This window comes from Frankliniella occidentalis, unplaced genomic scaffold, assembly GCF_000697945.3.
Source record: "Frankliniella occidentalis isolate FOCC.00 unplaced genomic scaffold, Focc_3.1 Scaffold36, whole genome shotgun sequence".
Taxonomy (NCBI): Eukaryota; Metazoa; Arthropoda; class Insecta; order Thysanoptera; family Thripidae; genus Frankliniella; species Frankliniella occidentalis.
The window spans coordinates 684,891-696,105 of NW_026267166.1; the positions used below are offsets into that span (position 1 = coordinate 684,891).

The 11,215-nt window shown below is 56.9% G+C and overlaps 1 protein-coding gene and 1 long non-coding RNA gene across 2 annotated transcripts in view; one reads left to right on the forward strand and one right to left on the reverse strand.

Annotated features, from left to right (window-relative positions):
• The window catches only part of LOC127749154 (uncharacterized), a 57,651-nt gene extending 53,919 nt beyond the window's left edge, over positions 1 to 3,732 (reverse strand). The window contains exons 1-2 of the long non-coding RNA XR_008011000.1: positions 3,465 to 3,732; positions 2,643 to 2,920 (exon numbers count right to left, since the gene is read on the reverse strand). This is a non-coding gene — a long non-coding RNA (uncharacterized LOC127749154). The remainder of the gene's footprint in view (positions 1 to 2,642; positions 2,921 to 3,464) is intronic.
• LOC113202400 (cGMP-specific 3',5'-cyclic phosphodiesterase-like) overlaps positions 2,785 to 11,215 on the forward strand; it is a 16,613-nt gene continuing 8,182 nt past the window's right edge. Inside the window, exons 1-4 of the mRNA XM_052266189.1 lie at positions 2,785 to 2,925; positions 4,116 to 4,486; positions 8,239 to 8,474; positions 9,882 to 10,000. Of these exons, the coding sequence (XP_052122149.1) occupies positions 2,881 to 2,925; positions 4,116 to 4,486; positions 8,239 to 8,474; positions 9,882 to 10,000 (771 nt within the window). The 5' untranslated portion in view covers positions 2,785 to 2,880. The remainder of the gene's footprint in view (positions 2,926 to 4,115; positions 4,487 to 8,238; positions 8,475 to 9,881; positions 10,001 to 11,215) is intronic.

Genomic DNA, 11,215 nt, shown 5'->3' on the forward strand with positions numbered 1-11,215 from the left:
TCCCCCGCGACGCCACCGAATCGCGACCACAAAGTTGAATATGAGAATGAACAACACAAACTTCCGTACGCGAGGTCAGGGCCGGTAAGAGATCAACGATTGCGGTGTGATGGGGTGTGCGCAGCCCTGTGTAGACCCAGCTGCAGGGTAGAAAATGTGCTCAGGATAGGGAAGGGGCCCGCTGTCTGAATATGAGGATGAGCGTCGGTCGGCCTGACGAGGTTTTACTCGAGGTTCCACAAGCCAACTTTAAACTCTTCGGCCCTCAAACCCCCCTCTTTGCTGCCAAAATTTCGGCGCCGAACTTTAGCGTTCTCTAGCCGGTCGTGAGTTTTATTTTGCACCCTCCGCTGCTCAATCGGAGGAGATAAGAGGTGTTGGTTGGCAGGGGCGCAACGCAAAACAAACTCGCGACCAAATGAGGGAGGGAAGGCCAACGAGTTGGCCTGCTGCTTGTTGGCCTGTTCGAGTTGTCGTGTGGGGGTGAGGTGAGGAGGAGGAACGGGCAGAGCAAAGACAAAGCAACGCGCGCGTTTGGTAAATTGGAAAAGGGTGTGGGGGATAGTAGGTGGGACGACGTGGTGGGGGGAATACTTCCAGCTGCGTACTTTGCTTCGAGTTCTCCCCAAACTGCTGCAACCCCCGCCCCGCCCGCCCGTCCCGTGGATCCGCGGCCGCGCGCACTAGTTCTCTGGCCCCCCCATTGTGCGGGCGTGCATATTAAGAGAGAGAGGGGGGTTACACCGGCGCGCGGCCCCGCCCGCTCCGCCCCGCCACAAATACCGCAATCGGGGCCGCGCGCGAAAGTTCTCACAGCACGGCTAAACACGCGTCGGGGGCGCAGAGCGGGCGTGGCGTAGCGTGGCGTGGCGTGGCGTAGGGACAAAGCAGAAAGGACCTTCGCCCCGCGCCCCCGCAGCCCCGCCTCATCAGCCCGGGCTCAGACTGGCTCAGCAGCGCCTCCGCAGGCCGTATTGGGAAACGGGGCTCAACGGGTTCCGCGGCGGCTCCGTCTAAAGGATGCCGCATTCACTCTACGGGGAAGGCGCGGGCGGTTCGCCTTATATATTCTCCACCACCGCCCCGCTGAGCGGGTTTTCCGCGTCCCCGCGGCGGTGGCGGCGCAGCGACACGGGCAAAGGCGCGACATTCCGAGGGCAAAGGCACCTGCTCGGCGCTCTTAAGTCGTAATTCTGTCTCGCTTTCTAGGAATCAGCATTTGGGGATGACTTTCGTGAGGTACGCCAAAAGCATGGTTTCGAATTTCTTGGTCGTTGCCAATTAGTACAATTTTCTCTCCTTCCTCTCAGTTTCTTTTTATTTCACTGTAGGGGATTTCATCGTAAATTGACGAAAAAGAAACCTGTTAAATTTTATACACGAACTATTCGTCATTGCTTAGAAAACAAATGCTTGTTAAAATGACGAAAAGTTCGCAATTTTTCATAGATATGTAAGTTAGCCATGTCATTGTGCACCCCTATAAACAAATGTGCGTCTATAAATTTACGAACAATTTGTTTATTGCCTGCGAACAGTTCGTATTTTTGGATTTGACGAACATTGTTCGTAAAAGCAGAATACGAGCTGTTCGTGAGGAATTTTATCGTAAAATTACGAAATCTGCTGACAGTGTTCCCTCTCCTTGATATTATGAGTAGCTCGCAAAGCGTTGGTCAGAGGGGATGCGGCCTGGCAGACGTGATAAACTGCCCCCCATATTGCAGTGCGCTTCAAAAGCTGGCGCGTGGGAGCCGCGGGGCAGGAGAGAAGCAAGGTTCTTTAAAAAAATCTTCACTTCACTGAGTCTGGGCGGACGTACGCCCATCTGCGGCCCACCCAGCCCGACGCGCACACGGGAGATTTATCGAGCAGAGAGAGAGAGTGAGAAAAGTAAAAGGGGGAGGGGAATAAGGGAGGAAGCGGGGGCAGAGCCAAGCCTTACGGACACCTCGCCGCTCTGACTAAACCTCCGCAAGCCCGAGCCGCCCCCGCCGCCCTGCCGCACTGCGGTCAGCGCAATGTGACACACGCCCAACTACCCCCGGCACGGCACGCCACTGAGCCACGCCACGCCACGCTAGAGGTTGGCTTTAATCATTACAGTGCTAATTGCGGCCTCTGTGGTCAGCCAAGCGAAGCGAGCGGGTCGGGCGCGGCGGGGCGGGGCGCGGCGGGGCGGGGCGGGGGCGCGGGGCCCGTTGTTCTATACGGCGACGGCGGCGCGGGGGTTGCGAGGCGGGGCCAGTCGCAGCCCCGGCGCTGCTCGACCCTCTCTGGCGCCGCCGCCGCTGACCCGGGCTGGCCTGGCGCCCACACCCGTAGGAGGGACCACCTTATGTCGGTGCGTCGCCGTCCCCTGCGCCGCCGCGCGCTGCGCCCGGCGCAGTGACCCGCAGTGGCCGCACACAGCTGCGTGGCGGGGCTGACCGCCCCAAGCCGGCCCCGGCGTGCCCCGCCCCACCACCACGCCCCACATTCGCTGTTTGCCCAGGGCGTGTCCTATTGGCCCAGAGGGCGCCTAGGGCGGCGAGGGCGTAACTAGGGCTGCGGGCTTCTCGATCTCGTAAAAATTGTTTACGACGTGCAGTTCCAAGTGGAATTGATTGAAAAATACAAAAAAAAAGAAGACACAATCTTACCTTGTTTTTGTCTGTCTGTTGCAGGTGCGAAGCGGTGCCCGCGGATGGAGCGGCGGCGGGGGCGGCCCGGGGGCCGGCCGGCCCCGGGAGGCGGTCCGTGGGGGGCGCTGTGAGGCCGCGGGCTGCCGCGGGAGGCGGCCCCGTAGGGCCCGGAGGCATGGGCCGGCCCCGTAGGGCCCGGGCCGGGCCGCTCTGTGGGGGGGCCCCCGAGGGCCGCCTGGGCCGCGCTTAGGCCGCCATGGAGCAGCCGGCCTCACAGCAGCATGGAGACTCCGAGCCTGAGGTGAGGAGGAACATCATGCTTAATTTTGCTACAGAGAGAATATTTTCTAATTACAAAGGTTGTTAAGATACCAAACATTTAACGCTATCAAATACAAAGGAGCCACGCCGTAAAATACTGAATAGTTCATTCGTAAGATAAACCACTTTTGAACAGTTCAAAGTTAAAGAGTTTAAATTGAAGCTTTGTAATATACAAAGGAGTATAAATACAAGGTTTTGTATTAGATCTCAATTTATAATTTGGATGTGAGCGAGTAACAGCTACCGGTTAAAATTGAGCGTGTAACTATTTCACCCTATTAAAACTTTAGATTACATCTCACAAATTGCTTCAGCCATTGGTTTGTGTATTGCAGAACCCTCAACCTCATCTGATAATAAGGCATTGGATTAGTTGCCTGTGACGCACACACTTTTATCAAAGACTGGGAGGGACCAAGGTGCACAAAGGCCAGACACAATTAAAGCAATGCATAAAAAATTAACAGTATTTAAATTCTAGGCACCAGTTACCTTTTACTGAAGGTAAATACTTACTTGTGCAACATTACAGCAGGCTCAAATGGATGCAGGTTTCCAAGGGCGAAATGCTTTCCCTAACCTCAACGGCCGGCAAGTTAATACAGCCCAAAACCGCTGGCCATCGAAAGACGATGCAGTATTCAACGTAAAATGATATGAAACTTCTGGGATATGATTATGGGATAAGAGCTCTAACTGCCATAAAAGTGCTCCACTCCGAGAAGGTATTGAAAGTCTGGCGATAAACACGATGATCTTCAGGTGACGGCGCCATGACACGAGAAACGACCGACGACTGCGGCGGCGTAGGGGACGCGGGGGAGACACAGGTGGCGCGCTCTTGCGGGGTTGTTGTGAAGCTGGGAACGTTTTGGCATTCCCTTCGCCGCGCCGCCGCTGCAGTTGGCAGTCCTAACTGCGGGCTGCAGGTGAATCCCATGCTTTCGCCCCTTCGTTGCTAGGACAGTTTTCGCATCCCATGAACATGAACCACTTCGAATAGCTGTCACAACACAAATTTTAATGCAGGAAGAATTTGAGAGTGAGTCCATACGTCACCTTCTCCTTGTGGTAATCATAAAATTACGACATTTAACTGTCGTACTGTGTAAAACAAAATTTACGACGATTCCGTTCTCTAAAAGAGGGCTGGCGTTACTTTTCCAGGCGGAGTTGCTGGAGGCCACCCCGGAGGCGGTGCAGCGATGGCTGGGGGACCGGCCCGAGGTGCTGGAGCGGGTGCTGCGGACGGCGCCCCCGGAGCTGCTGCAGCGCGCCCTGGGCACCCCCGGCACCCCGGTGTCCCCCGAGTGGGGCGGCACCTCCCCGTGCAGCACGATGGTGCGCGTGGGGCCGGGACCCGGGGGGCCCGGGGGAGGAGGCCCCGCCCTCGCCGGCGCCGACCTGGAGGACAAGCACGGCGGCGTGGAGGTGGCGGCCGGCCAGCAGGCCCGCACCAAGAGGAACTCCGTCACCTCCGACCTGTTCCAGATGTGGCTGGGGGCGTCCCCCATCAAGCGTTCCAAGTCCCCGAACAGGTGAGTGGCTCGGTGTTTGTTTGTTCATCCCCGCCAGCGCCCCGCTGCTGCAAGACAAGCCGGTGAAATATATCGCGCGGGCATCTGGCCCGCCTCAGCGCTGGCGCACTGCTGGTCATGCGCCACATGAGGTGCTCATTGGATATTCATGCGGTGCGGGAAGGGAGGGGAGGAGGAGAAGGAGGGCGTGTCCGTAGCGCCCTGAGCCTTTGCAATGCAGAACAAAAGGGCCCCGTCAAGCACCGTGCCTGCCCGGGCCGAGCGAGGGCCGAGGGCTGCCCCGGGGGCTCCCTGCAGGCTGCCTCTCTGAAGGCTCCTCCAGCAGCGGCTCACACTTCAGGGGCTACTTCAGGCCCCGCAGGAGGAGGGCCCCTCCAGGATTCTCCAGGCGGGCAGCGGCGCAGCCCCCGGCGGCAGGACACGAGCAGGGGTGGTTGTCGTGGTGGTGGGGAAGAAGGATGACGCCGTCAGTCCCGGGCTCATTGTCTTGCAAATGGCCAACCTTTCGCTCTAAGCCCCGGGTGTGTCGGGCCGCGCGCGCTGCACCGCCCGACGCACACCGTTAAGCCCAAACAAGCATAGGAGGCGGGCGGTAGGAGCTCCACCCACGCCTCGCCCTAAAGCCCCGGAGGGAAACATCCGCAGCAGCAGCAGCGCTCAGCAGCGGAGACATGAGGAGCGTATCGGATCGTGCGTGTGCGCGTCACCGTCGCGTCGCCCGAGGTGGTGCCGAGGACAGCGACAAGAAGAGCGCGCCCTCCCTCTCACGTCTCTCTCTCTCTCTCTCGTCTCCGTCTCTGCTCTCGTCTCCCACCTGCCGCCGGCAGCAGTCCTCTCTCTACCTACGCAGTAGAAAGGACCGCCCCCGTTAAGATCGCGCCGCGTAAGCCATTCGCAGCGCGAGGCACGGCGGGCGGGCGCTGCCGCTGGAACAAGGTTTGTCTCCGTGAAGAGCTTTTAACGCCCTGCCGCGCCCCGCCCCCCTGCCGTGCCCCGGGGTCCCGTTATTTCGCCCAACTCGGAGGGACCATTATCCCGCCCCCGCCGCTTTCTTTGCGCTCACTCCCGGGTCCGTGACCCCAGTCGGCAGCGCCGTGCCGCGCACCGCACCGCACGTCGCCGCGCTGAAGGTGATTTATTTTACAATTGCATTGCGCACCGCCGCGCCCGGGGGGTTCCGGGGGATGTCGGGGGGTGCCAGGGGGTGCTGGGCGTTGCCGGGGGGTGCCGGGGCCGGGTACAGAGGTCGGCCGTCCTAAATTACTTACGGCTACGCACCTCTGGCTGCCCCCTCTCTCCCTCCTCCTCCTCTCTCTCACCCGGGGCCGAGTGTTTGCTCTAATCGTTGGGCTTATCTACCCCCAGCAACCCCTCCCTCCCTCATCGCCGACACTCTCCGGACCGCCCCGCTCTCCTCCCTCACATCCCCTCTCTCCCCTCGCGAACGGGGGGGGTGGGGGGTGGGGGGGACTTATCTGATTAGAGATGAATGGGAGGGACAGTCGGCTCTTTACCATCAGTGCGCGCCATCGGGCCACACCTCGCTGCGACACGCCGCCTCGCCACACCCTGCCACGCCTGTGCGGTCCAGCTCTTCCACCCCTTCCTCTCTGGCCACTGCCGTTGAGGTTAGGGTCGGGGTGGGAGGTCGGTAGTCCTCCCCTGCCAGGCCACGCCGGATGACAATTTCATACTCGAACAGAGCAAGTGGTTTTGACGGTGGCAGGCAGCCGGGCGAGCGCTTTAATCGTGTGAATATTTACGCGACTCGAACGCATATGTGTTTCCGTGGCAGCAGAACGACAGGATAAAGGGAGAGAGGGGAAAGAGGGAGCCAAAACAGAAAATGAGCAGAGGTGGGTGTGTTTTTGTGCGTCCGAACGTTTGTTCCGCCGCCGCTGCTCGGCTATACCGACCGTTAAATAGAGCACCATCATCGTGATCATCCGACCCTATCAGGAATATTAGGTTAGCGCTGCGAAAACTAATACTGCCGATATTGGCAGCGTCAGTGACACGAGACGTGCGTGGCACACACTGGGGCCCCCGGCTGCTGCTACACTCATCCCCCACCCCCTTACCACACACACCACCACCGATCCGATCGAATTCCCACGCCCTTTGCCTAATCCTGCCGTGAAGTTCCTGTGATTCACACCCGCCACCCCCTTCACCTACAACCACACGCCCCAAGACGTACATACGCGAACGAAGACGGAACGGAAACGTTAAAACTTGTCAGGAGGCCTATTTTTTTTAATTTGCCTGTACTCTTAAGTAAGGACTTCTGCCCCTATTTTCCCAAGTCTCATCCGCCTCAACGCCGATGTACTCTCCCAAACTCTCTACATGCTACAGCCCGGACCCCTTGCTCTCCCGGAAGCAGGAGGCAGGCGAGGCGGCGGGAGAGCCTTTCCGTTGCTGCAGCTGCAGGTGTGGTGGCGCGAGGTTCTTCCCCGGGACGCCGCCGCCGAGCCGGCCCAACAATTTCCTCTCTCTTTCACCGAGCGACAAAAGACGCGCTCGCCCAAACCGGGAAGCGCGCGCGCGCAGGGGTATGGGTGAAGGAGTCTTCTCACCCTACCAAACACCGAACGCCTACCGCAAATGTTTTCAAATTTGACTTCAAAGAAAAAAGAGAAGAACACGCAATGTATGAAGAAAAGAACCAAAGTAGTGCGTTCAATACAATAATAAATGCAAAGAGAGTCGCATTGTCCTTCTAAGAAAACATTTTCTAAACGTTTTATATGGCGATGCGAAGAAATGGAAAAGCGAACGGCGAGGAAGCTCATGAAAGAAAGGGATTCGTAACGGAAAAAGGACATCCCCGCGGCCCAAAAACGATTAGCATGTCATAAAAATATCAGACAGCAGGGAAACAAACGAAAAGTGAATCGAAGCCTATGTTGACTCTCCCAATACCCCCCTTGTCCGTGACAGCTTAGCTTGTTTCTTGCGCTTCGTAAATTATTCGACGAGACTTTTTGGACACGAAAAAGTAAACCGGATCCATCATATAGGATATACTTCACGGACAGAGATGTATGTGGGTCGGGATAGGGATGCCCTTCCTGCGCATCGAGTCAGCGCAGGAGTTGGCTGAGCACAGGAGTTGGCTGGGCACAGGAGTAGGCTGAGCACAGGAGTTGGCTGAGCAAAGGAGTTGGCGGAGCACAGGAGCTAGCTCAGCAGAGCACAGGCATGTCGGGGCCAGTGCCTTACTACTCCACGGCCACGGCCTCCTTCGCCTGCCGCTCAATGAATAATGCAGACAATTCACAGCCCCGTACTGCTTAGTCGCGCTGCCCGGGGCGGGGCGGGCCGAGGGGGCGTTGTCTTGTTAAGGCCCAGGCTAGTAAGGCGGTGGCGCTGGCCCGGGGTTGGTTGTAACTCCTTGGTATGCCACAGAGTGCGCCACACCACTCCACTCCGCCGCCCACCTTGCTCTCCGAACCGGGCAGGGAGGAGAAACAAGGGCGAAAAGGTAGAAAGCAGAGCTTTACTACTGCGGAGCTGTCTCGACTTGTTTCTCCGTTTTTTAGCAAAGCAAATAGAGAAAGGGGAAAAAAACACTAGATCCACTGGCAAAGCCGCTTTCCTATGCGCGTTATTGTTTTCAGTTAGCGAATAACGAAAAATCGATTTCTAGATGTATACAAGGATGCATAATAACAATAGAACCAAATGCAGAATGTGTATGCAGTTGCAGCAGAATAGGTTAACTAACTTGCTGGATATGACTTGTGCAGGTCGGTGGGGCAGGCGGAGCGGCTGCGATCACTGCAGCAGCTGGACGAGCGGGACCTCTTCATGGAGCTGATCCGGGACGTGGCCACCGAGCTGGACATCGACGTGCTCTGCCACAAGATCCTGGTCAACGTCGGGCTGCTCACGCACGCCGACCGGGGGTCGCTGTTCCTGGCGCGCGGCTCCCCCGACCAGCGCTACCTCGTGGCCAAACTGTTCGACGTAACAGTCGATACCGGTAAGTGGAAAGGGGAGCAGTGCAAGGAAGCACTAAAAAAACCGTTTGCAGATTTTTCCTAGAACTATTCTGTCCCGTAGGAAACATTTCAGTACTATTGCAGCAAACAAAACAAATAGGAAGCAAGCCTAGTTTATCTTTTTTATGTGGCGATTTAAACGTTTCCTTTTGCGTGAGGGGAGAAGGGGACGATTGTAAAGCCGGGGTCACCATGGCCACGTCCCCTAGCCGAGACGTTTCCAAGAAGCTTACGGCGAGCTTACGGGGCGCCGACCCAGCCGGCTGGCCAGCCTCGACCCTCGACCGCTGCTGCACCACCAGCTCCGATTGACTTGCTGGGGCGACGGAGAACACAAAGAGCGCCACCGCTCCAATTACAAGTGATTTCGAGCCGATATTTTGTTTTCGAGAGACAATCGCCGCATCGCCACCATTTGCTCCTTCCCCCTTTTGTTTAGCCCGCTCTTCTGCTTTGGAAAAGTTGCATCAGCGCCCAGCGGGCGTTTTTAATCGATCTGGTGTCAGTCTGTCTGTGCGTTCCCCGACGACGGCTTTATTGTGTCATTTATTAAAACTGGGAGAGTGATATAGTGCGACCAGAAAATCTACTTCTAGTCCCAAGAAAATTTGGTATGATCCAAGTGCACAGACACAGCCGCAGCGATAAACAAGGGGATTCAAGTTGCATTATTTCAAACAACTAATGCCTCATTGCTTGAGTAAATTTGATCTCGTCTCACGCACGTGTACAAAGTGAGCCTGGTACAAAGAAACGTTTCTTTTTCTATACATGCAGGGTGTCAATTTGGCAGCAGCGAAAACCGTAGGACGGATGGGGATGACGCAAAGGTGCCAGCAGCTGCAGCATCCGAATCGTTAAGTGGGTCGAAGGGGTTGGGGTGGTCTAATATGTGAGATGGGCTGATGGGCTGACCACCATCCCACCCCGCCCTACCCGCCCGCTCCGCCCACTCGCCTGCGCTATTTATTTGCGATCTCGGATTACCTCCCACTGGGCCTGACGCTTTCGCCCGCCCGACCTGGCCTCCCCGGGCGGTGGTGGTGGTGGACCTGCGCAGCCCAGAGTGACGACCCTCTCCCAAATCACCGCCCAGCAATCACCATCACCCTCACCATCATCAGCAAAGCTGTATCACCATCAATCAGGCGGGCGGTGGTGCGGCCGCGCCGGGCCATAGAGAGCTATCGGAGGGAGGGAGGGAGGGAGGGAGGGAGGGAGGGAGGGAGGGAGGGATGAATTTCCTCGATTTTCTCGAACGAAGTCGTCCTGATTTGTGGACCGGAACGAGAAACGCGGGATGAGTTGCTGCACTCGTTTGGTCCAGAAGCAGAACGCGGCCTCCTCTTGAGCTCCGACCGTCACGCGTCCTGCTGCTGCTGTTCCAGAGCTGGAGGAGGCACTGGACAAGGCGCAGTGCGAGGAGCTGCGCATCCCCTTCGGCACGGGCATCGCGGGCTGGGTGGCGCAGAACAAGCAGATCATCAACATCACCAACGCCTACGAGGTGAGTCTAGACTACACCAATGCGGAAGTCAAGTTTTACATGAATATTTCCCATGGTTTGGGTGGCAAAATTACAGTTTTTTTTAAATTGCGTTTAGTTACGAAATTCTTGAGACACTGCGTTCCGACTTGGTTTCCTTCGACGAGTAAAAGAAAGAGCTGTCGTAAATTTACGATGCCGATCCTGAACTAACGTTATTAATTGTAAATTGTTATGATCGCAACAACAGAAATATTGCAAATCTACAGAGATGTTTTTCAGTGGGTAGTTGGGTAGTCCTGCATGACCTTTACCCGTGATGCTGTGGCGCCCTCACTGGGGCGCCCCTGATGATGGCCCTACACACGTGGACGCCACGTGGACCGGCTGTCCCTGGGTTGTCCCTTTTCTATGTATAGACCAGGCTCGAATTTTGTTTGCGAAACAAGCGGTGGCACAGGGGTGGGGGGCCAAAAGGGAGGGGAGGGGGCTACGGCCCCTTGTACGTGATGGGAAAGCGCGGTGGAGAGCAGAAGGTGGACATGATGAAGAAGAAGAGGAGGAGGAGGAGGAGCAGGAGGAGGAGGGAGAGTAATTCGAGAAGAAAGGGCACGGAAAAGTTTCTTGTCACGGCGAGACAATCCCCCCTCCTCCTCGTCCTCCTCTCCTCCCCCTAACACCACCACCTCTTTTTTTCCTCTCGACGAAACCATGTGGCGTTATATTGTATCGCAGACAAGGAAGCAATGAACTCACCGAGTGGGAGGCATGATAAGGGAAGATGAGAGGCGGCGGGGAGGGAAGGTCAGGGCGGCTGCCGCTCGCGGTCTCTCTCGCTCCCACTGCTTCTTTCTTCTCCATCTCTCTTCCCCCCCTCCCCACAGCTCTGTTTGTCCAGGGCAGATTGAGTTCCCTTTGCGGCCGCTCCCGCTGCCCCCCCCCCCATCACCCCATCCAAGCCGTCGCCCGGCACTGGGAAGCGCGAGGCGTTCTGATAACCCTGAAACCCCAACAAAACACCACGCCAGCAGACCAGCTTCTATTGAACGTCTCCTACTCATCATTCTAATTTCTCATTCTCATTCTCACCATTGCTCTTTAAAGCTCACAGAGTCGTATCGCAGAGCGAACATTTAACTATTTTTTATACTCTGCGTGTGCCGGATTTTGTGGTCAAGTGAAGAGATGATTCTAGCCCGCATCCTCCAAACTCTCTGCACAGACATAGGATATAGG